We start from the raw sequence: 27,307 nt of genomic DNA on the forward strand, positions 1-27,307 counted from the left end.
CATTATTAAAAATGATTTGGAGAAAATAATACATTAAAATTCTTGAGCACATTTTATTCCTGGTAATATCTTTATGATCAGTGATTTTATGTTTACCTGATATTAATAATTCTGTAAAAATAATAGAAACAGTAATCATTTTGCCAATAAGTAGAAAACTGGCATGAATATACTTTAGAATAGAATGCACAGAGACTTATTAGTAATACATTCAGTAAATTATGTATTGCTAAAATATCTACCTTCCCACCTAACCTGGAAACATTAAAATGTTTCTAAAGAAAGTACAAACAAAACATCTAGGAAAAAAAAAAAAAAAAAAACTAAACTAAATGATGTATACTTCCTGGTTGGCCTCTAAGAATGTTTATTATGCAATATTTTGTGAAAACTTGGCTTCAGAAAATGTATACTATCAGTAGATGGCTATGATTGTAGGCATAGTTAGGCAATAAAATTTTAAACTTCTAACAAGCAACCTAAAATGATTTAAACATTGCTTCTCTTAAACGTATACAGAAACATTTGCTTGTACTCAATTCACTATGAAAATCTAAGGTCATTCTTTATCTCTTCTTGGTAACTATAACATAATACAAATACTATGTTACTTACACATATACTCCAAAATACATATTGTTATTAATAAAGCATATGACATATGACCTTAATAGATGAGACACCTTAATAGCTTCCACTAATGACCGTGTAGTTAAGGGGCAGCCAGCACAGCTTCAATTCCTCACTCTGACGCTTAGTAGTTATGTGATTTTAGACTGGTTACTTCTCTGTGATTCAAATTAATCATCTTTGAAGTGAGGATTCAAATATAATCCATTTCATAGGATTTTGTGAAGATTAAATGAAATAATGTTTGAAGTGTCAAGCCTGTCTTAATGAGGGCTAAATGATATTGGCCCTTTCCTTCTCTTCTAAATTGACAAAAGTTAACCTCAACAAATTTAGGGGATTTATTCAAAGTTTGCAAAGGTGGCAAACCTGGGTTGAAATTATTATATTTATTCCTAGAAAGAAATATGCAGAGTGTGGGTTTAGGAAACAGAAAAAAACACCTGGTAACTACAGGTACCTCAGAGATATTGCAGGTTTGATTCCAGACCATTGCAATAAAGCAAATATAGTCATAAAGTGAGTCAAATGAATTTTTTGGTTTCCTACTGTATATGTAAGGTATGTGTATGCTATACTGTTGTCTATTAAGTGTGTGATAGTATGTCAAAAAACAATGAATTTCATTGTTAAAAATTGTTAACAATCATCTGAACTTTCAGTAAGTCATAATCTTTCTGTTGGTGGAGGGTCTTGCCTCAATGTTGATGGCTGCTGATTGACCCAGGTGATGATAGCCAAAGGTTGGGGGTGGCTTTGGCAATTCCTTAAGACAACTCTGAAGTTTACCACGTCAATTGATTCTATCATTCACAAACAATCTCTCTGTAGGATACAACACTCTTTGGTAGCATTTTACCCACAATAGAACTCCTTTCAATCTTGAAATGAATCTCTAAAATCCTACTGCTGCTTTACTAACTAAATTTATGTAATATTCTAGACTGTCTGTTGTCATTTTGACAATGTTCACAGCATCTTCACCAGGAGTAGATTCCATCTCAAGAAATAACTGTCTTTGCTCAGTCATAAGAAGCAACTCCTCATCCATTCAAGTATGATCATGAGATTGTAATAATTCAGTGCCATCTTCAGGCTCCACTTATAGTTCTAGTTCTTTTGCTCTTTCTCCGCACACACTTCCCCCATTGAAGTCTTGAACCTCTCCAAGTCTTCTATGAGGATTGGAATCAACTTCTTTCAAATTCCTATTCATGTTGATATTTTGACCTCTTCTCATGCATTACAGGAGTTCTTAATGACATCTAGAAAGATGAATCCTCTCTAGAAGGTTTTCAATTTACTTTGCCCAGAGCTGTGGCTTTATGAAATGCATTTCTTAAAAAAATAAGACTTGAAAATCAAAATTACTCCTTGATCCTTGGGCTTCAGAATTAGTGTTAGCAGGCATGAGACATTAATCTCATTGTCTCCATTAGAGCTCTTGGTGATCAGGTACCTTGTCAATGAATGGTCATATTTGGAAGTAATATTTTTTTCTGAGCAGTAGGTTTCAACAATAGGCTTAAAATATTCAGTAAACATGTTGCAAACAGATATGTCATCATCCAGGCTTTGCTATTCCATTTATGGAGCACAGTCAGAGTAGATTAGCATAATTGTTAAGGGCCCTGGGGTTTTTGGAATGGTCAATGAGCATAGGGTTCAACTTAAAGTCACCAGATCCATAACCCCTAACAAGAGAATCAGCCTGTCTTTTGAAGCTTTGAACCCAGACATTGACTTCTCCTCCCCAGATATGAAAGTCCTAGATGGCAAAGTCCTATAGAAGGCTGTTTCATCTATACTGAAAATCTGTTGCTTAGTGTAGCCACCTTTATCTGTTATCTGAGCTAGCTCTTATGGATAACTTGCCTCAAATTCTACATCAGCAAGTTCTTTACCTTGCACTTTCCTGTTACAGAGATGGCTTCTTTTGTAAACCTCATGAACTAACACTTACTAAGGTCCAACATTTATTCCAGAACTTCCTCACCTCTTTCAGCCTTCATAGAATTGAAGAGAGTTAGGGACTTGCTCTGGATTAGGCTTTGGTTTAAGGGATTGTTGTAACTAGTCTGATCTATCCAGACCACTCAAACTTTCTTCCTATGAGCAATATAGTTGTTTTACTTTTTTATCATTCAACTATTCACTGGAATAGCACATTTAATTTCCTTCAAGGACTTTTCCTTTGCATCCACAACTTGGCTAATTGGTACAAAATGTCTAACTTTTGGCCTGTCTTGGCTTTCAACATGCCTTCTTTAGGATTCTTAATCATTTCTAGCTTTTGATTTAAAGTAAGAGATCTGTGATCCTTACTTTCACTTGGACACTTAGAGGCCATCATAGAGCTATTAATTAGCCTAATTTCATCATCACTGTGTCTAGGGAAAGAGAGGGAAGCTCAAGGAATGAGAGATAGGAGGCAGTCAGTGGATAAGTCAGAATACACACATTTATCAGTTAAGTTCATCATTGTATATGGATGCAATTTGTGGTACCCCAAAATAATTACAGTGGTAATATCAAAGACTACTGAACATAAATCATCATAACAAATATAATAATAATGAAAAGCTTTGAAATATTATAAGAATGACCAAAATGGGACATAGACAGTTGAAGTAAACAAAGGATTTTAGAAAAATAGCACCAATAGGCTTGCCCAATGCAGGGTTGACACAAACCTTCAATCTAAAAACCATAATATCTGCAAAGCACAATAAAGCAAACTGCAATAAAATGAGGTATGGTGTATTTTAAGTTGTATATATCCATTAACTTTATAATGTTCAGGTTCCTTTTGTGTCCAACTTGTATACCAATAACACCTACTTATTGTGAGGAGTAAATGAAATGACAGAGGCAAAGTATCTGGCATATAAGAGATATCAGATATATATTATTTTTACCATTTTTCCTTCACAGTGTACATATTTATTGTGTTCTCTCAATCTCACCAGATTGGCTGGGATGGATTATATGTTGGGGATGGCAAATGAGTAGTAGTAGAAGGAAAAACATTTATTGAATACGAATTACATACACCAAGTCATTTGCATTTCCTCATTTAACTGGTGTATGCTGAGGTACAACCACTACTGATATTTTAATTTCCAAAGTCTGTGATCATTTCTTAAACTTCATATGACAGAACATTCCTCCTAAATTTGAGAGTCAAGTTTATTATCTCTTCTAAGGCAGAATCCTTCAGTTTCTGGTACACAATTCTTTCCTGATTCTCATTTCCATTATGGGCTTGTGCTTATCAGTCTTTTCTAGACCTCTCACATTTTGCACCTCAAAAGGTCTCCACTGTTTCTTCCAACCAGATCTCTTCCCTCAAATGTATAAACACAAATGTGTCTGCATTTGCATAGACCCTAGACTCTTTAAACACACTAATATTGGACCTACTGAGTTTCCCCTTTAAACTAGATATTTTTACAAATTTCCATCTTGGTTTTATGATCATAATCTCAGAAGTTGTCATTGACTGCTGGCCATGTCACCTTCCCTATATTCAAACGATCAACAAGTTCCTGACCATTTTTCTTCTAAAATATTTCTTGAATCCATCACCTGCTTCTTATCCCCAATACTTTAATCACTATCCTCTCAAGCCTCAGTTATTGTAAACCTCCCAACTGCTCTTGCTTTTCCATTCTTTAACTCTCATATTTAACTTGCACACATCCTTATTTCAGGGTTTAAAAATCCAAATATAACCCTTCTCTACATGTCGAATTCACTGAAAATCTTTGTAGACTGGTTTGCCCAAACATTTATGCAAAATATTATTTCTTTGTTATTCATTATTCATTTTCTTTTAAACCATGATTTCCAAATAAACTAAACAAACTAATAGTGAAAAGATACATTGTAAAAAAAAAACACAAAAATCACGAAGAACTTCAAAATATACTTCTAAAATTAGTTGTGGAGGTATATAGAATACAATGAAATACAATTTTAGTTTTGTAAGCATTTTGAAATAGGGCATATTTTACATTCTTTAATTTGTGAATAGAAAATCAATCACACAATTGCATTATATTTTTTCTCTTCTCATTTTAGACATTTGCAAAGTAACAGGTAATTTGATACAGAATCTATTCTATTTCTAAGAGTAAGTAATTTATTTCGTAAATTCACTAATAGTAACTCATCAAAACTATTAAAAGTAGTATCAGCAAATAAAGAAATATAAAGTAATACATACAGTGTCTTTAGTTCAACTAAATTACTTATTCTAAATATATTCTACAGAAAAAGAATCTATTTTCTTTTTTTTTTTGTTTGTTTTTGTATTCAATCTGGCTTCATGGTTTCTTCTATAAAATATATATATCTAAAGTTGATGGTCTATTTTTTCCTATCTTCCAAAATAACACATCAATTTTTTATGGAACTATATAAATACTTCATTGACTTTGCTTTTCTTTCCTATTTTGAAGCTTAAAATTATCATCAGGATCCTGGGAACTCATTGAAAGTTTTGGAAAAAGCTAGTAAGCTACATAAAGAAACTATAATTTAAACTCTGAAATGTTATTCCAAAGGACTATTTAGAATATGTGATGCTAACTTTAAAATGTATTTTATGGCTTCTTTACTTACAAAAAAATTGCTCAGGAGATCTAAATACAAAACAATTGGCCTTACTTTCACATTTTGAAAAATTATAATTCTATATTAGAAGTGGAAAGGCAAACATCTCATAATCTTACATTATCTTCAATATTGGTGGAGAACAACACTGTTTAACATGGGGGAGATTATACTTTTTTAGATATGTATTGTGTGGATGGGAGACAGAGGGCATGTGTATTACTGGAAATAGTATTGTTTTATATTTTTATTTGTGATTATGCAATTATTATTTCTTTTCTTCCTTGCACTATGCTTAAATATAAAGTGGCTTCTGTATTAGGATTTAAATCTCTAAAGTAAAAAGAAGATGAGACTAGTATAATAAAGGTTCAAGTGCAGAACAGTTTGGATGACAGTATCCCTCTATTTGGTGCATTTTTATTTGTTCTTTCAAGAAATGTTCTTTCAAAGAAATGTACACAGTTTACCATGCAAATATCAGAAAAAGGATTGGCTGATATCAAACTCTTAATGATCTCAACATATCCATTTTGAATCCAGAAATGTTCAGTGTCTGACTTCATCTCTCGTTTGTCTCTAATGTTTAACTAAAAGTGATGACAGACCATATCACAGTGGACACGGATTCTGATTGGACTTGTGTCAATTCTGATTTGTTGGGGCCTATTCCATACTTGCTGTTAAATATTCTGACTATCACTCCTGCTTTTAAAAAGAGTTCTTACATGTTGTAAAGAATTATTTTCAAACAATGAATTAGATATACCCTTGAAAGGAGTTAACAAAGACAATGTATAAATTGTCCTTTGGTGGTATAAGAACTAATACAGGGCTATAACCCCCTTTTATACCTGATAACATACAACTGCATAAACTTAAGATACAGAATTTTTAACTAGAATTTATAGGGAAGATAAAGATTAATCCTACAATAATTTTATGCAGAAAATAAAATATTTATGTAAAATTTGAAATCAATCACCTAAATAGCAACACAAAAAAATACTTCTTCAAGGAAGAACTACAGCTATCTCCACATTTAAAACCATCCCTTTCCAAAAATAGTCAGTGATATTGTAATGGTGTTACATGGTAACAGAAGGTAGATACTTTTTTTGTTGAGAAGTATAACTTATAGAGATGTTGAAGCACTATGTTGTGCACCTGAAACTAATGTCGCATTGTCAAGTATACTACAAAAAATAAATGGCGTATGTGTGTGTATATATACATACACACATACACATACAATGGGATATTTTCCAGCCATGAAGAATGAAGAGCATCCCACCATATGTGACAACATGGACGGACCTTGAGTGCATTTTATGCTAAGTGATACATGTCAGGTAGAGGAAGACTAATACTGTATTATATCAGACATTTGTGAAATTGAAAAAAAGCCAAATTTGTAAAACAGAGTAAGATGGTGGTTACTAGGTGATGAGGGGTGGGGTTATAGGATATATGTTGTTCAGGGGTACAAACTTGCAATGAATAATAAATAAGTCCTAGAGACCTAATTTAACAGTATAGCAAATAGAGAACAATATTGTATTATAATCATCAAATGTGCTAAGAGACTAAAACTTAATCTAACCACTAAAAAGAAATGATAATTATATAACATGATATGTACTAATTATCACTACAATATCAATCGTGTTACAATATATAAATGTATCACATCAACATGTATGCACCTTAAATTTATAGTGCTATGTATTACATATATATCAATTAAAAATAAATTTTAAAAGTCCATTTCTGGGTTCTGTTTTTTTTTTTTAAGATTTTATTTATTTATTTGACAGAGAGCACATTAGAAAGAGTGGCAGGCAGAGGGAGAGGGAGAAGCAGACTCTCTGCTGAGCTGGGAGTCCAATGAGTGGCTCGGTCCCAGGATCCTGAGATCATGACCAGAGCCAAAGACAGACACTTAACTGACTGAGCCACTCAGACACCATGGTTATATTCTGTTTTTTAAGAAATATTAATTTTAGGGGCGCCTGGGTGGCTCAGTGGGTTAAAGCCTCTGCCTTCAGCTCAGGTCATGATCCCAGGGTCCTGGGATCAAGCCCAGCATTGGCCTCTCTGCTCCATGGGGAGCCTGCTTATCTGCCCCCGTGCCTGCCTCTCTGCCTACTTGTGATCTCTGTCTGTCAAACAAATAAATAAAATAAATAAAATCTTAAAAAAAGAAATATTAATTTTAATCATCCAGAAACATCCTTCACATATTCCAAAAGATTAAGCTTTATTTTTATTATAAATTATCCTTTAACATGTCCCAATAATTTTATTTAATTTTATTTTTTATTTTTCTATGAATCTAGTAAAGTAAAATTATGGAAGAACTTATAATTTATTAATATTATTTTTCATGGAGAAATATGCATGTTCTAAGAGCATATTAGTACACTGATGTTAAACTGTTTCCTATTGAAAATTCATTCCATCATAAAGAATTTTTTAAAGTCCATATGAGAAATAAATGTTAAAAGTGTTTTTCTTTTTGTCAGTTGGAAGAAGGCATAAATAAGTTCTTACTCGATGTTCTTTCTTTAACTAAATTTATTTATGATCATAGTACAATAATTAAGTAAATTATGTTTCTTAATAGGGCTCTGTAGGATCCAGAGCAATGAAGTGAATAGAGAGAAAAATGGCTGTCAGAACACAGAACTCATCCCCATAAAACTTTTGTGGATAAAACCCATCAGGCTTTCTAGTTTAGCGCGTCAAGAGACAAACCTATATGTTTTAACATGTTTAAATACATGCTTCCCACATGTATTTAAAAACATTTTAATCAGTCTTGGATGAAGTAACTTTCATTACAAGAAGAGCTCTTTTTTTTTTTTTTTTTTCCTGTTGTTGAATGATCTGTGACTCCACACATGACTTTGGTGAGCACTATGATCTCTGATATAAGACGGACTCAGAACAATGTCTTCTTTACTTTGTGCCTGATGTGGGTCCCACGCAAGAACAAAAGCAAGCACAATGTCCTTGCACTTCGTGGTTAAACCCATTGTGCTTAAAAATGTGTGGCTCATATCAAGCCTCAATGTTTGAAAAATAGGTTTTTACGTTGCCCTCGGCAGCAACATATGAATCAAAACTGCTTTCTTCTAACTTTCTAGTCCTATAGTGCCAACTTAACACTAATACACACAAATTCTGATACAAACTAAATAGCAAAAGCAAGTACTGAAGAATTCAAGAATCTTTAAATAAACTCCACAAAATTATAATTGCAAAAACAATGAAGGAATTAAGGTATAGGTGTTAACAAATGTGTTTAGAGTTGTAGTTAAAAATATAACTTTCCTGAAGATCTTAAATGACTAGAGTGGGTGTTTTTAGTTAACAAAAACAATATCCTGGACAACGTGCATTAATATATTTAAAATCTAAATAAGCAGACATTTATTTGAGAAAGCATAAATTAGCACAATTATATGAAAAAGATATAGGTGCACACAATAAACACACACATCCACTCTGCAAAGACCAGTAGTTATGAAAATAATGTGAAAGATTTATCAAAGAAAATAACCCATAATAGCTCCTTCACCACAGAATTCAAATGCTAAGTTATGTCAAACATTCAATGCACAATTTCCCGTGTATAAATACTACGGATTAAAGAAATGAAATCTCTCCAATCTGATAAAAAAGCATAAGAATAAAATTTTAAATGACTTTTAAGGGGCTCCTGGGTGCTTCAGTGGGTTAAAGCCTCTGCCTTCAGCTCAGGTCATGATCCCAGGGGTCCTGGGATAGAGCCCCACATCGGGCTCTCTGCTCGGTGGGGAGCCTGCTTCTCTTCCTCTCTCTGTGCCTGCCTCTCTGCCTACTTGTGATCTCTGTCTGTCAAATAAATAAATAAAATATTTTAAAAAAATAAAATGACTTTTAACGTATGAAAAATTATATATTTTATTAGAATTCAAGAGCATTTAACAAGTGTCATTGATTAAAATGAAATAAAAATTCAAAGACGGTTTAATTTGAGGGGATGCATCCATAAGTTTTTACAATTTATATATATATATGTGTGTGTGTGTGTGTGTGTGTGTGTGTGTATACATATATATACTGTTTTACAGATGAAAAAACTGAGAGTCATAAATTTAAATATAATGCCAAAGGTTACACACCCAGTGTAGAACTATTCTAGAATCTATACTTTCAGCCAATAAATTATGCTATCCCACATAAAACAGAAGTTCTGTAAAGGAGTTACACACAAACATACCCACACAATCAAAATTAGAAGCAAGCAAGTCTAGTATGCAGGCTAATAGTTATAGTGATTGAGCATCCAATAATTCTGATACTCTTAGAGAAGGAAGCAAAATGAGAAAAAGATTGAGTTACAAGAGTCCCAATTTCTGAAAAAAGGAAACTTGAGTTGTACAAAAAAATTCAGATGAGGATGTAATGGAAACTGTGAACCACAGGACCAAAAAAACCAACCTGGTATTTTTCATTAGCATTCTATAAATCACCCAGTCAGGCTAATTTACATGTCATGTCCTCACATAGTTACCATTTTGTGTGCATGTTGTGTATGGTGAGAACACCTGGCTTCTATTCTCTTAGCAAGTTTCTAATATTCAAAATGGTGTTATTAACCACAGTTGACATGCAGTACCTTGGATCTCTAGACTTATTCAACCTTCGTAACTGTGATTTTACACCCTTTGACCAACCTCTCCCCCATTTCCCTGATCTCCTCACCCTTGGTAACCACTTTTCTACTCTCTGGTTCTATGTACTCAACTTTTTAAAGATTCTCCACATAAGAGAGACCATGCAGTTTTTTTCTTTCTTCTTCTGGCTTATGTCACTTAGCATAGTGTTGTCCAGGTTCATCCACGTTGCTGCATTTGGCAGAATCTTCTGCTTTAGTGTACACGTGGAATGGAATGTTACATATCACAATTTCTCTATTCGCCCAACACTGAATACTTAGGTTGTTCTCATACCTTATAAATAATGCTGCAGTGAGCATGGGAATACAGACATCTCTTTGAGATACTGTTTTCATTTTCTTGGTTATACACCCAGAAGTGGTATTGCCAATCATATGGTAGTTTTTTTAGTGTTTAGAGGAAGCTCCATACTATTTTCCACAATAGCTATTCCAATTTACAGTTTACAAGTGTTGCCTCTCCTCCACATCCTCATCAACACTTGTTTTCTTTTATATTTTTGATAATGTTGAAATATTTTATGGGTTCTCTTTATTTCTCTTGCTGTCTCCACTCCAACTCAATATTTCAAACTATGAAGGTGTGTGAGTGTGTTTAAATGCATGTTGAGGTGAGGGTAAAATCATTAAAATGATATCATTTAAAATTAATAAAATTTTTAAGAGATTAGAGACACAAAACCATAATAGCTATATAGAATACATAATTATTTTTTATGTTTTTCAACTTTTTAAAAAAATTTTTTATTTATTTGACAGAGAGAGAGAGATCACAAGGAGGCACAGCAGCAGGCAGAGAAAGAAGGGGAAGCAGGCTCCCCGCTGAGCAGAGAGCCTGATGCGGGGCTCGATCCCAGGACGCGGGGATCATGACCTGAGCCGAAGGCAGAGGCTTAACCCATTAAGCCACCCAGGCGCCCCCATAATTATTTTTTTAAAAAAGTATTTGGGGGATTAGAATACTCAAATTTGAAATAAAAGGAAATGTCATTTAAAGGGTCTTCTGAATATAGCCAGTCAAGTGAATAACCTAATGAAACACTTACGGCATATCTTAGGTCTACAGTTTACTGTGCTTACAGACCACTGCTGTGTAGATCATCTAAAATATGTCTAGGGTATATTCCTTTGAAACTAGATTTACCAGCTACAAAATAAACACTTTCTAAGGTCCTTTCCATTGCTCTTAATCTTTGGTCCTGCAAGTCCCTCCTAAGATGTAGGATTGCATTGTATATTACATGCAAGTTCTGTGGAAAATGTTCTTTTCATAGACCATGGTCACAACTTGAATCTCTTATTAACCTGAGCATATAAAATATATTAGCTTAAAAAATCATCTGAAATGTCAATAGTCTTTAAATGAAATTGATAAACCTTCTAAATAATGATTCTCTGTGTGTACTAAATGATAAACTTTAAAAAATGGTGACTGGGGGGCAGAAAGTAATACACTATAGGGACATAGAAGCATATGGCCTTTGTAATCTTGATTTTATGGGTTTGAAAAATAGAAAAGTGTATCATTAAGTTACCAATTGAAGAAGGGGTGTGCTTATTTACTAAGTAAATTCAGAATCTGGAATTTCAAAAATATAAGATTTTTTTAAATTTTTGTTAGTTGACTGTATATACTGGGACCAATTTGTGCATATTCATTATTGAATACATTAGGAGAACAGAGGAAAAATTTTTTCTACTTCATAAAGGAAATGCATTTTTATTAGTTTTTATAGAATACAGGTGTCTTGAAGAATTTATTCTGCTTTAATATAGTGAAAACATAATATGGTGTCAATTTGATCTCAAATGCAGGAAACCAGAAAGATTTTAAAACTATTTCATTATTGGTAGTTTCTTCCCCACTTTCCTAAAACAGAGATGTTATTAAACAGAATTTCCTGCACTGCCAAAGTCAGTCTACTGAAGGCATGCTTCTAATGTAAATGGCAGTTGAAAGATTAGAAATGATACTGAACTAAGTTTTACATTTCCCATGTCTCTTGGCCTTTGACACTGTGTAGAAATGGCATTCGCAATTTTCTGTACTGCTTTTCCACAGCAGCTAGCAAAATCCTGTACTCGCTTTGCCCTGACAATCCATCAGAACAGGATTATTTTAAATTCTTCTTGCCTCTCTTTCCACACACAATTGAACAAAAGTGATCTTTATCCCCTGACAATATGACTTTAAGAAAAGTTTCCTTCTGGACATATTAATACAAACATCGCCCAGAGAATCTGAGCAACATGAAACAATCATTGTTTACTCACAAGGATCCTGTTCTCAAATATGTTACTTTTCATATTTAAAGCATATTAAGTTCCTTTTGCAGTTTGTGGGAGGATAGGATATATTGATCAACATCAAACATACCTTCTCATTCAAACACAAGTTCAAAAGTAGGTGCCTTCTTTTTTTTAAAATTTTGTTTATTTATTTGACAGACAGAGATCACAAGTAGGCAGAGAGGTAGACAGAGAGAGAGGGGAAAGCAGGCTCCCCGCTGAGCAGAGAGACCAACACGGGGCTCAGTCCCAGGACCCTGAGATCATGACCTGAGCTGAAGGCAGAGGCTTAACCCACTGAGCCACCCAGGTGCCCCAAAAGTAGGAGTCTTCTTGAAGGAAACCTTGTTGAAGAGTGTGATGTATCAGAGGAATATGCTAATTATGATACTCCTTTTCAAATGTTCTTAATAGTCTCCAGTGAAAAGAATGAGACATGAATACTGAATACCAAGGTAAGATTTACTTTGTACCTGAAGTGATTTTCAGAGGAAATGTATTCAATTATATAAATAGGGAGTGGGTATAAGGAAGACAGAGATATTAATGTAGTTCAGTTGAAGGAAAACTATAGTTAGCTCTTAATTATATGGGGGCTGATTAATATATCCAAGGTCATGCTGAATATCCTAATTTGGACTATGCTAGAAAGAGTGGATGGGGGTGCACCTGGGTGGCTCAGTGGGTTAAGCTTCTGCCTTCGGCTCAGGTCATGATCTCAGGGTCCTGGGATCGAGCCCTGCATTGGGTTCTCTGCTCAGCGGGGAACCTGCTTCCCCATCTCTCTCTGTCTGCCTCTCTGCCTACTTGTGATCTCTGTCTGTCAAATAAATAAATAAAATCTTAAAAAAAAAAAAAGAGTGGATAGGGGATATGGAGGGTGGGGAATCCAGAAGGAAGCAAGATCTGAAGCTGGACATAAGCTGGTATAGGGAACAAAGGTGAGGCTTAAAGAACAGGGTTCTTGGAAGGCAGCTTAGACCTTTTCTTTCACCACATGTTGTCATTGTGCACATTGTCTAATGTTTAAGCACTAGCTCACCATGAATTTCCACGTCAATTTGCTTTTCAGTATTAAAGTTGACTTAGTTGCCTTATTAAAGGTGATATAACATAGGTTTCCATTTTTTAAATCTTAAATACTACCTAATAAGTAAAGACCAATATAAATGGTATGATTAAAGTTCAAAGGTTTTATAATCATTATATTGTACACCTAAAACTAATATTACATTGTATGTTAACTAACTGGAATTTAAACAAAAACTTTAAAAAATACCCTTTAGCTGTAATAAAATATTTATCGTGGTACTGTAACATGGAATATCAAGTATACCGTGCTTGCTTAACAAAATATGTAGTTTATATCAAATGAACTTCATATTAACTAAGATTTTTCCTATCTGCTAATCAATTATTTGTATTTGCCATAAAAAGGGCAACAAAATTCAATTCTCTGCATTAAGGACCCACAGTAATAACTATTAAATTACAAGATTCGTATGATTGCAAAATATATGACAAATGATGATGATGCTCTATAAAATAGTCTTTGACTTAAAGGAACATCTATTCCCTGTATTTCCTTCCTTATCTATAGCTGTTAAGAAGTGAAACTGCCAGGGAGATATTTTTAAAGGCATAAGCAGTATTCAAACATGTAAATAATACTGTATAAGTTATAATAAATGATCTACAAAAGATCAAATTGTATACAATAACACATAGGGAGTTAAATGTATTTAATTATTTTATTATTAGACATCAAACCAATAAAAAGAAAAGATCTAAGGACTCCATTCCTAGTCAAAAGAAAGTTTAATTTATGAAATCATTTCAGTATGAATTTCTACACACACCCACAATATATGAGGTAGACATTTTTATTTTAAAAGGGTTGTACTAACTGACTAGTTTCACATCTGATTCAACTACTTTATCATCTACTACTTTACCACTGACTTGTTCCAAAATTTAAAAAAAAGGAATATCAAACACATTTTAGACACAGTAATTTATAGAAGGTATAGCTTTAGATTTCCTATATATGATGAACATGTAGGAAAGAAACATCCAACTGTTACTGTCAAGATAAATAGAAATTAGAAAATATTACTTGCTATAATACTTGCGACTAAAAAGAAAGTTCATTTACAATGTACTTACTATTGGGTATTACTGTTAAGTAGTAAACTTCATTTTGTATTTAATGACAACATTTATTGCAAAACATCTTAATAGGGAAAACAAATGCAAAACTATAAATAAATTTTCATCACTTACCTCTCTTAACATTTCTGCTTGTACTTGTGGACTTAAATGAAGGACATGGGCAACGTCCTTCACATCTGACTGAGATCTGTTTTCCTAAGACACATGCCTGATGCTCTAGTTTGCACTGTATACAAAGAGAAAAAAAAATAATCATTTAGATACGTTTAGTTATATCAATACAAAGTCAAGAAAGGGGCAATAGCACACTGGTAATTCTATTACACATGCTATGGAAAAGACAAATGGAAAAATAGTATGGAAGGAAGAACATTACATCTGATTTCAATTCTATGAGTACTAATTCCTAAATGTGACATTTAGAGTTGGTTTCTTAAATGTTCTCAGCCTTGATTTTCTCATATAGATCATTGGAATAATAACAGTGATCTACAGAGCTTTAAGAATTAAACAGGTGGTCTTCCTAGAGTGGTAGCTACCATGAACTGGGCTCTCAGATGTTAACAAAGTCCGAATTAAATTAGTCAAAATTATTATGGCACATGAAGTTTTGTTTTATTTTCTTTAGTTTAGCTAAATTTTGTTTTGGTTTTGTTTGTAAACATTACTCTTTGTAGCATTTTAAGCCTGAGTATCCTTAACTCGTTAATATTTCAGAACTGTTCAACTTAACATGATTTAAAAATTGTAAACCTACTCTATCTTTTAAGAGGCAATAATTGCCTTCCTACTCTAAAAGAAATAGATCTTGCTAATTCTGAAGTAATGTGATTTCTTTAATGGCTACGTCCATAAATTTACTCAGTGCAAATTATTTTCAAATTAAATAGGGCAGACTTTCTGGCTCCAATCGACAAATGCACCAGTGACTAATTTAATTCAGCTTCAGCTGATACCAAGAAACAGTGAGTACACCCCGTGACTAATCACATTACTCATATCCGTAAAACATTTTCTCTTTGTCAAATAACTCTCTAATGGACAGGCAAAATTCATAACTAGCCTTTCAACAAATGAGTTAAAATTATTATATTTGGATTATATATGTAATGGCTTGATGCACCTTTTTGGAGGAATAAACCCTTTCAAAAAATAATTTATTATTATTCAATGTTTCAGTAATTAAGGAAACAATTTTGACTTGTAAAATCACAGCGAATTTTGAATGTAATTAAAATGTCCAATGGCTAAATCAAAAGTAAAAATAGATAAGAAATTAAAAGCACTTTAATGAAAGCCAGATAAGTTATATAAAACTTTGAGAACTTAAATGTAATATTTTTTACTCTAACTTCTTTTAACTTAGTATTTTAGAACCCTGGATATGGTTATATGAAGTTCTGACTCATGACATAATTTAAGAAAAGTTCAAGAACAATTGTAAATGGTATGTGAACAAAGTCAAAAGTCAATATTAATTATGGCTAATATTAAAGTTTAAAATTTGAAAATATGTTAGCTGTCTTCAAAAATGTGTTATGCCATACTCATTTATATTCTAAATGTGGTTTATTTTAAAAGTGATTTTTTTAATTCAAAGAAAATGAAAGCCCGAAAGTAATTGAGTGAACAACAAAAATACATGAGCGGTGAGTTTAAAAAGTTTCAACTCTTAGATAACTTTCTTTGACATAAAAAAAAAATTTCTAAGCTGTCTAAAATTTGCATGTGATGACATTACAGCTTTGAAAAAGAATTACTTTATAGATAAAACAATTTCTTTTTCAGAATGGTTCTATCAAACACTTTTTTTCCTGTATACATTTCTTTTTTTTTTTAAAGATTTTATTTATTTATTTGTCAGAGAGAGAGAGAGCGAGCGAGCACAGGCAGACAGAGTGGCAGGCAGAGGCAGAGGGAGAAGCAGGCTCCCTGCTGAGCAAGGAGCCCGATGTGGGACTCGATTCCAGGACTTTGGGATCATGACCTGAGCCGAAGGCAGGCGCTTAACCAACTGAGCCACCCAGGCGTCCCTCCTGTATACATTTCTATAAAGACCAACAAAATCAGAAGGAAAGCAAATCTACCCCATTGTTGATAGTTATAAGAATCTATTTCCTGTAATCAGAAAACCAGTTAGTTTTATTTACTTATGGATTGATTTTCAAAAAACAGCATGAAGAATTTTATCCAAAGAATGTTAGGACATTAAAAGTACTATTTTAAAATATTTTTTTAGCTACACCCACTGATTGGATTTCTAATTAATGACATTCAATTTACTTAATTATCACAAAGCTGAAATATTTATAAAGGTATAAGTGAACTAAAATATCACATAAAGGGCATGCTCATTAGTTTATAATTACCAAAAAATGGAAATTCTGTAGAGAAAGACATGATTAATGCATTCCTGATTATCTAAGACCCTGAGTATTGAGAATATTTAAGGTAGGAGTTACTGTGAAAAGCAAGCCTGCAAAATGATTTTTTAATGGTCAAAGTTGACATTTGTCAGGGAAAGCAAGTTAAAGTCATTTGTTTAATCACAGGATCAAAGAAGAAAATATGATCTTATATAGGAGAGATCTGGTCTGCCCATACCAAAGACCCCAACCATCAGGGTAACAGACACTGGGACAGGCTATTATTGTAGATTTTTAAGATAATTCAATCACCATGGCCTTGTTGAATGGCTTTGATCAGAGGTTCTCAGTTGAAGTCATTTTGCCCCTAGGGGACACTTGGAAACCTTTTTGGTTGTTAGAGTTGTGAAGGAGGGATTGTAGCTAGCACTTACTGGAGGCCAGAAATGGTGCCAAACATGCTTCAAGACACAAGTAAGGCCCCCAAAATAAAGCATTATCTGACCTCAAATGTCAATAGTGTCCTGATTTAGCTCTGGACAATGAATAATTAACTAAACTCTCAGAATCCCTTCCATATTTCCTTAAGAATTTTTTCTTGGTCATTCATTAAAGTAATGCAGTAAGATTAAAAACAAACAAACAAACAAACGAAAAAAACAATGACATAAACTACCAGTTACAAGTTCTTAAACTATCCAGAAAAAAAAAAGAAAAAGAAAACAGAAACAAACAAAAGACAAATCAGCTAAAACAAAATACACAGCTTATAAATGATGACTTTCACTGATGTATCCCTCTGTGTCAAACACTGTGTTACGCAGTTTGATGCATTATATTTTGATCACTGAGGTAAGTCAGTCAGATATATTTTTTTTTTTAAATAAGTCTTTCAGGGGCTCCTGGGTAGCTCAGATGGTTAAGAATCTGCCTTCGGCTCAGGTCATGATCTCAGGGTCCTGGGATCAAGCCCCGCATTGGTCTCCCTGCTCAGAGGACAGTCTGCTTCTTCCTCTCCCTCTGCCTCTCCCCCTGCTTGTGCTCTCTCTTTCTCTCTCAAATGAATAAATAAAATCTTAAATAAATAAATAAATAAATAAAGCCTTTCAAATAAAGCTAAAAAAATTTTATTCAACTGATCAAAAATATATGGCTAACATGGAATTTGAGCACTGTTTTATAGTGCTTCTCATGAAGAACAAGTATATAATTAGCAGTAGGTAAAAATTGCAACAGTGTTCTGCTTCTTTTTGTAATGATAAAAATTTTGATTCAAATAAAAAAATAAATTGAAAATTTGGAATATCATGAATCACTTTTTTAGTGTTTGTTTTAATCTACCTTGGACTAAAATATTACATTATATATCTTTATCAATATCTGAGACATGATCTGAGCTCTCATGAATAGAATTCCTCACAGTCTGCTCTAACTAACTCCTTTGCAAGTATATGTCTTCTCTCGAGTTTTTCTGATCCCTACTTTGGTGTTTCCCATGCAAAGACAACCAGAGGAGGAAAAAAAGACTTGATTTAGACTTTAATCCATTCATTCATTGGGATTTACCAATTACATGCACATGTTATTATTGTAGCATAAATAACAAGCAGGGAGTTAAGCACAGCAAAAACTTTTGGCAACCCTATGCTCTAAAGTGGACACTACCCCATTGTTTTCTCTGTCACTGTACTTTTCATTAAGAAATAACACCCCATTTATTTTGGACAAATGTCTCCTTTTCTCACCAGAAATTTTATTTTGGGAAACTAAATTTTACATACCAATGTTATAGCATACCTCTTAATATAGGGTCAACCTGTGACATGAGGCAGGTTAAACTCATCTTCCTAATTTTTTTAAATTTATTTTTTGAATTTCTTTTCAGTGTTCCAGAATTCATTTTTTATGCACCATACCCAGTGCTCCATGCAATACGTGCCCTCCACAGTACCCACCACCAGGCTCACCCAACCTCCCACACCCTCCCCCCAAAAACCCTCAGTTCCTCAGAGTCCACAGTCTCTCTGAGGAGAGAGAGGTAAATCCTTTACAGAGACAACACTAGAGATGTGAGCATAGATGCTATTAAGCAAAATCAAAATGAGAAAAGAACCAAAAGAGTCCTGAGAATGTTAAAGTCTTTAATTTAAGCAACATTAATGGCTAGATGATATGCAAGTCAATTTTCTCTTACACCTCAAAATGTTTCTATCAGACATCTAGAAATTGGGTATTAAAAAGATTAGTTGAATTTAAGCTGGGATGAGATGACATAAGGACAGTAAGGACCCTTTAACCCAGGTTAATAAATTTATAATCCTTGTCATGTAGTCATGAACCAGTTAAAATATTGTATCAGTTGGCAACTAGACTATCTGACTAAGGAGAACAGCCAGGAAAAAATGAAACAACAAATGTACATTATTTTTGAATCAATATATCTCTGATTTCCAAACAGGAGTTATTATTACACATATTTTATTTTTCTTTCCAAATTGAATGCATCTCAATATATCAAAAAGAAATTTCTCATTTGGCACAGACCTTACAGTATCTTACAGTGCAACATTAGAACATACCAAGGAGAAAGCAACCTGACCCTGACACATGGATTATGGACTCAGAACTGATGCACTACTTTTTCAAATGGTTTCTCTTTGAAGAGTATCTGATTATGTACATGGGATGGCTGTATTACATTCTGCCTTAAATGCAGTTTAATCCAATGTAGTCCTAGGATGTCAGGATTGTATATTCCCTCACCTAAACTGAGACTGTGAATATATGCATACATGCATATAAAGAAACCTTGCTGTTGTTTATATGACTAACTATGATTAAAAATATGATTTACTTGAATTATAAGGTCATGTGCTATCAAGTGTCTCGACTTTGTGATCTGTGTTCACAATGCAGTGTTCATATATGCATTTTCCTCCTTGTCAGGATGTTGTAAACAGACATCTTAGACTACAAAACCTGGTAATAGATTTAGAAATTTTAAAAATCAAAAATACAGGGAGTTTATTTTATAATTATTTCCTTCTCGTAAGTTGTACAAATTTTATCATCAAACCAAAATTCTTGTTTAAATTATTCCAGATAAAACATGCTTTCAATTATAAGTAATAGTTTCAATTAAAATAAAACCTACAAAACACAGTTGGATGACTTATATAATATATACATAATGTCAATGAAATCATTTTAACTTACTTTGATTTTTATTTTCATTGTTTATGTTAGTATAAAATATGGGCATTGACAGATAACTACTCAAACTTTCCAAGAAGGGTGCAGAGTGGTTAAAAATAATTAAGAAATCGGTGAAAATAGAAGGTCATGCTACCAAGTACTCCAAAAAATTAGGTTTATATATGAGAAGAAATTATTTTTACAGATATAAATGGGAGTGATTTTTTTTTTTTTTTTTTAAGAATGGCCATAAGGGGCACCCGGGTGGCTTAGTCATTTGAGCTTCTGACTCTTGGTTTCAGCTCAGGTCATGATCTCATGGGTCATGGAATTGAACCCAGTGTGGGGCTCTGTGCTCAGCAGGGAGTCTGCTCGAAAATTCTCTCCCTCTGTCCCTCCCACTGGAGCCTGCTCTCTCTCTCTAAAATAAATCTTAAAAAATTAAATAAATAAAAAATAGAAGAATGGTAACAAGTAACAAGGAATGTATTTTAAAAGAACACACAAGGGCATGAAAGATTCAGAATAGAAAGTTAAATTTAGCTCTCAAGAGAAAAGACTCTGAAGACCTCAAAGTTTGTTCAATGACTTTAACAATCATATAAACATAAAAATATTAAGGTGTGGTAGCTTGGGCATACATTTCAATATCTATGGGGTTTACACACTTAAATTTTCATATTAACTATTTCAATGAACATAAGTTTGAGGAAATTTCTTGTTTATTATGCTTAAGAAATACTGAGAACCTATTTAAAATTATGTACTATTCTTATAGCTAAGATACACGCTTAATGGTCTATCGTTCCTGAACAGTTTTATGCACTGATATCAGTGACAAACTTTGGAATATCTTGGACTGGAAAGATAGGGAAACAGCGGTGCACGTAGTTTTAACAAAAAGGTATAATCACATAAGACTTCGTTTTTCCACTATGTAAACTTTTCCTCTTGAGCAAACCTGAGGGAGTAAACTTGGGAAGACATTACTTCTGGAGTGCCCTCGATTGACTCACTACAGGAATACATGTGCATCTAAGACCACAGGTCATCTGTACCTTTGGAAAGAAAGAATCCTGGCAATGTTGACTATGGAAAAAAGGAAGGACCTGCTAACTGGGGTGATCAAAACATTATGAGGGATGAGTTTCATTATGAGGGGTGAGTTTATATAGGAAAGGTGAAGATAAAAAGGAAAAACAACAAGAGTAAGGTGAGACAAAGATAGTGGAAAAAACCTAGTTAACCATTCAGAAGTTAATAATTTCTTAAATATTCTAAATAAACAAGTATCCTTCTAGGATACACATGAATACAAGTATATCTATAACTAATCCCAAGTGTGTGTCTCTCTATATATATTTTAATGCATATTAAAATATATAAAATATATACATTTTTAAAACTAAAAAACAAAACAAAACAAACATAACTCAATATGAGTTCATACTGATACCTCCAATTCCAGTTTTGGAGTGGAGTCTTTTGGGTTTTCCACATAGAGTATCATATCATCTGCAAAGAGTGATAGTTTGACTTCTTCTTTGCCAATTTGGATGCCTTTAATTTCCTTTTGTTGTCTGATTGCTGAGGCTAGGACTTCTAGTACTATGTTGAATAGCAGTGGTGATAATGGACATCCCTGCCGTGTTCCTGACCTTAGCGGAAAAGCTTTCAGTTTTTCTCCATTGAGAATGATATTTGCGGTGGGTTTTTCATAGATGGCTTTGATAATATTGAGGTATGTGTCCTCTATCCCTACACTTTGAAGAGTTTTGATCAGGAAGGGATGCTGTACTTTGTCAAATGCTTTTTCAGCATCTATTGAGAGTATCATATGGTTCTTGTTCTTTATTTTATTAATGTGTTGTGATACCTCCAATCCCAATCCAACATCTCAGAATTCTTTCTAGCCTCCCATTTTCTGTATTTGTAAGTACTTTCTCCAATAATGAGAAAGACGGATTTACTTATGTGATCATTCTATTTTCTTAATTGTCTAAGAGAACAGTCTCATAGCTTGCTGGCCATCTCTTAAACAAAGAAATTCCAGGAACATTCCCCACTAAATACCCTACACGTCCACGCTATATTACAAAGTTCAACCCTTCTCTATTCACCACTGTGCAGTGGATCCACTAACTTTGGGCCAGGAAGAGGAAGAAAGGAACCCAACCTTTTTTTTTTTTTCTTTCCCTGAATCTCCACTAATAACTAAGAGAAGAGTGTTGGAATCTTACGATGTGTAAGTGAGATTCGATAATGTCTCCCTATAGAAATTGCTTTACAGATCTTGAAATTATTTTATTATATACATATAAGATGAGATTTATTCTCATGACATTTCTTATGGGGATTTTTTAACCAATTCAGTGCATGTTGCTGTTGTTTCTGCAGCCTAATGTGTAATAGGTATTGATGTACTATAATAAACTCTAACATTCTCTACACAGATGAAGTCCTATTGTTGGAAAGTCAGAAGCTTCAGTCTCAATGATTCAGAGTGTAATATTATTATACTTCTGTCAGCAAGAATGGCTGAATGAACTCCTGACAAAATCAGAAGCCCATTTGCTAAGAAAACGTCTTTTTTTTTTTAATGACCATTTGGATGGATTCACAACACTCAGTCTCACCAATAGTGAAGGAAAACTGTTATCTCTTGAGTCATCACCACCAAAAAGCAGTCCAAGCACCTAACTGGGCTCTTTGGGTATTGAAAAGAGTATGCTCCTGCCTTGGTCATTTTACTTTTTCCTTTTATATCAGCCAAACCAACAGGCTTATTTAGAAACTATCCCACAAGCTATGTTACACTCCTGACCTTCAGGGCCCCACTACCTTAAAGGACCCTTTCAGCTACAAGTCTCTGTTGATACTTTTTTCAGATCGTGCTCTTCCTATTCCAGTTCTATCTATTGATTCTGGCGATGACATTTTGTCCTGTGAAACCAACATGTGTCATATATTTGACTTTTTGGACAATCTGTAGCCTGACAACAGTGCAGGTTTTATCATAAAGTTATTAAGAAGGCTGGCAAGTAAGGCATCTAACACACCTTCCATGCCCCTCTATTGTCCACGGGCATCTGATATTGTAAGCATTTGTATGGTCTCTTAAAAAAAAATCTCAAAAATTTTTCTGAATCTGCATCCCTCACTTTAGCAAAGCAGTTTTGTCCCCGAATTTTGCTGTCTCCAGAAAAGAAACTTATCCTCTCAGCTGGTTTCTTAGTAATGAATAGGATGGAAAGAGGTTATACTTACCTATCTTAAATACTCAGGCTTTTTCTTTCCTTCTTCTAATAGCTACCTCACGCTGGTCTGGTTGCTGTACCCTGAAGGTGACAGCCTGTCTAAAGGGGACCTTGGGAATTCAAGCTTACTTCTGACTCAGCCACCTGGGTTGTCTTGTTGGATTAACAGGGTCCTGGATCACATTGCTCACCAAGTCTCCTGACAGTAGTTCATGCAGTTCAAAGTTGGGAGCACCATGAGTCTCTCTAACTTTTACTTTCCTTGTCCCTGCTGTACTGGACTCCTCTAGGTATAATATTTATGTAGAGAGTTTAGACGTTGAGAGGAAGAAATGGGGAATTTTACCTTTTGTAATGGTAATTTTGTAATGTAATTTTGTGTCTATGGAGGGAAAGCAACAACCTCAAAGGGAGGGAACACCTTAAACCCTGTGAGGAATGGCCAAAGGAGAGACATTAATTCATGATCTTTTGTCTTTCAGAGCCGCCCATATTTCTTTCCTCCTCAAGGAATGTGCCCTTGTATGGTTTTCCCAAAGTGTTGCAAGTGTGTTAAATGTAACTACTGGATTTTCCTTTCCCTAGACACTTCCTTCTCTATTCTGTTTAACCTAACTGAGAAGTCTATCAGAAAGAGAAAGGGGTGGAACCAGCTCCTGAACGTTCCACACAAAGCACCTGCCAGTACCTCCCAAAGTCTTTCCCACTTCCATTTTCAATCATTCAATGAGATGGCTCAATCCCACCAGTTGGTTGCTTCGAAAAATAGGACAGGTTGAACAGACTGCTTTCAAGCAGCACTCCAAAAAACAAGGAGTAGAATTGATTATGCTAATTCAGTTGGAAAATCAAGCATCTTCCGGTGGGCTGGAAGGTCACATTTGATGTACTGTCAATCTGTGTCCCTTGAAAAATGTAATTCTTATTTGCAGGTCACAGCACTTTTAATAATATTTTGTTTCCTGGACACCATGTACACTGCTGGGACTGTTCTCTTGAATGGAATCCAGGCATGAATAGCCCTCCATACATTAAACATGGTGATTTGCAACTCAGCAGTGGTCTAAGAGAACTTCACCTGTGTAGGAAGCACCACCAGTAAATTAGGTAGCTCAGAAAACCGAGATCTCTCCTCAATGAATCTACACTTATTCAGTTCCAAGTGGCATAATGGACTCATTTTTTAGGAACACCTTGCAAGAATTTCTCTCTGTAACACAAGATACCTGATTAGAAAAGTTGATATAGGGGCACCTGGGTGGCTCACATGGTTAAGCCTCTGCTTTCGGCTCAGGGATCGAGTCCTGCATCGGCTCCTTGCTCAGTGGGTAACCTGCTTCTCCCTCTCCCTCTGCTGTTCCCCCTGCTTGTGCTCTCTCTCTGTCAAATAAATAAAAAATCTTAAAAAAAAAAGTTGATATAAATTTGTCACTGATCTTAAGTGATCAATGATACCACATTGTTCCTAGAAGGCATTCAGATCACCCTCAACTCACTGAACAGGGGTTTTTGGGTAGTTGTCCCTCCTTGCAGGCCAAGTGGGAGTCTGTGCCATCGCTAAAGCTGCCTGCTCTACATGGATTAAATCCTCAAGCCAAGGACAAAGACTGAGACAGAAAATTTAGGCAAAAGCCACCTAGATTTCTAAGGTAAACCTTGATGGTTTGTGGGATTTGGTCAGGTAGTTGGTCCATGACCCTGGAGCGGGAAGGGAGACACTGTTGAGGTCAATGTCATAAGTAGGTTGGATTCATTCTTCTGCTTGGAGCTTCCTGGCTGTTAGCCTTAATTAAAGGCTGCATGACACAAACTGAATGGATTTGATCCCAGCATCTGTTGATCATTTTAGTTGGAATGGTTGATGGCATGGTATACTTATAGGTAAATTCTCTGGAAGCCAAAAATATGTGGAGATGAGAAATGGGATATTGTTTGGAGGTAAGTCTCCATGGGTCATTCATATTTCTGCATATCTTGCAATCAGAATCCTTGGCTGTTTTGCTCCGCACAATCTTTTTCAAGGATTTTTGTGTAGGAAATTTAGACAATATTTTCTCTTGAAGTACTTGTTTTGAATTTTTTAAAATTTTCTTTCAATATTTCAAATGTATTTTCCCACTATTTTTAAAATCCCATTAATCCGTTGAGATAAGTTTTGCTGGTGTAATTACACAATATTTTAAAGTTTTTTTATCTGGTTAGATTTTATTTTGATAATCTGTCATTTTACTACAGTGTGTCTGGATTTGAATTTCTTCTTATTTATCTTACTTAGTACACATGGTACTTCTTATATTATGGATTCACGCCTTTCAACATTTCTGAAAAGTGTTCAATTTTTCTTTTATTATTTTTCTCCACCTTATTATTTCTGGCTTGTCATTTTGTATTTCAGAATAATTTTTTATATATTTTAATTCTACTTTCTGTTTTTTAATTCCCTTTTTGGATAATTTCTTCTGAAGTATTTTCTGAAATATGTGAGCTATTTTTGTGCAATACACATAATCATAATTACATATATAACAGCTTATTTATTAAAAATATTTTCTGTTTTATACATATATATCTATATTCACATACACATATATTGTAGGTCATTAATTCTCTTCAACTAATCTGATATTTAATCTAGCCATTTTACTTAATTAAAAAGTTTTATTTGAATTGAATAAATTATATTTTGTTCTTTTATAAATTTAATATTTTTTGAAATTATATTGGTCTTGTTTGTATATTTCAATACCACTTTAAGTCTTTAAACATTTCACACATTTAAAATATTTTATATAGTATTTGTATATTTCAATATATCTAATTATTTATCTAATAATTTTAGTATTTTAGATATCTGAAACTTAAATATGTTTGCTGTTACTGTTGTTGGCATTGTTCATTCTTGCTCTTGTTGTCTTTTCTCATCTTGTTTATTGGTTTATTTGTGTTATATTAACATGTCACTTCCATTTATAATACTTATTTACTTAGATTAAGCAAAAAGTTGGCAGAATAAAATCTGGGGGATCCTTAGGTGCTTGGTTTACCAATACTTTTCTATAGAAAGAATTTATGTTGGGCTTCCAAGTATCAAGAATACTGCCTACATGAAATCCCTTAACTTTTACTTCTTATACCAGAGCTTTCTTGACCCCTGTTTAGAGGTAGTGTAATCCAAAAACCCAGATCCATAAAGAGCAGTTTCAGAGGTATAAATATTATACCATAACAATAGCCTTATTACCCAAATCTACTTCAGAGAGAAATGGGCTACTTTTCATATTCTTAGTTCTCAATGACAGATACTTCCCACTTTATTTTTACTGGGGTATAGGTGTCTAGAAGATCTTCCAATTCATCTACGTCACAATATTTTCATATAAAGCCTACTCTTACATTCTTTTGCAAGGTGTTCATCTTCAAATTTCTTGATTCTAGCTATTGACAGTCTTTTTTTTTCCCTCCCAGTTTCTATAATTCTTTGCTTCCCAGTTTCAGTTTGCTTTTGTTCAATTGGCTTGCTTCAGATGCAATAGCATATTTAATCCACTGCCAATTCACATAATAAGACTATTTTCCTCGGTAAAGAGCATTTATGGTGGAGGGAAATTAAAGGACATTACAACATTCTGCGATCACAGAGTGTATCTATAGAGATTGTGAGAAAATACATAATTTGCCCATGTAATCGCTGAAAAGGGTATGGCAGCCACCAACCATTCGATCAAAATCTTTTAGATTTAGATTATTGATTATCAATATTTCAAAGACAAATATGTGAACAGACATAGATTTGCCAAATTTTCATCTTCCTAAGGAGTTAAAAATAATTAGTACAATTACCAAAAAAACCCCCTATAAATACCACTTGAGTTTTGTGAAAGTCACAGTCATTAACACAAAAATAAAAAGGTTGTAATCTCAAAAATACATCAAAATATAAATTTAGAAGTTAGTTAAAACTTTATTCTATACTCATTGAATGGCAGTTACAACATATATAACTCAAGAGTCTTAAGCCAAGAAAGTATGCCTATGTCTGTGTTAAAGAAAGAGAG

The 27,307-nt window shown here is 33.8% G+C and overlaps 1 protein-coding gene across 4 annotated transcripts in view; it reads right to left on the reverse strand.

Annotated features, from left to right (window-relative positions):
• Nucleotides 1–27,307, reverse strand: part of LOC111156516 (SPARC/osteonectin, cwcv and kazal like domains proteoglycan 3) — a 476,005-nt gene that overhangs the window by 145,814 nt on the left and 302,884 nt on the right. For all 4 annotated transcript variants that reach the window (XM_022517490.1, XM_022517482.1, XM_022517474.1 and 1 more), the window contains one exon: nt 14,546–14,660. In XM_022517490.1, coding sequence (XP_022373198.1) covers nt 14,546–14,660 — 115 coding nt within the window. The remainder of the gene's footprint in view (nt 1–14,545; nt 14,661–27,307) is intronic.

This window comes from Enhydra lutris, unplaced genomic scaffold (genome assembly GCF_002288905.1).
Source record: "Enhydra lutris kenyoni isolate GAN:26980312 unplaced genomic scaffold, ASM228890v2 scaffoldscaffold3, whole genome shotgun sequence".
Lineage (NCBI taxonomy): Eukaryota > Metazoa > Chordata > Mammalia > Carnivora > Mustelidae > Enhydra > Enhydra lutris.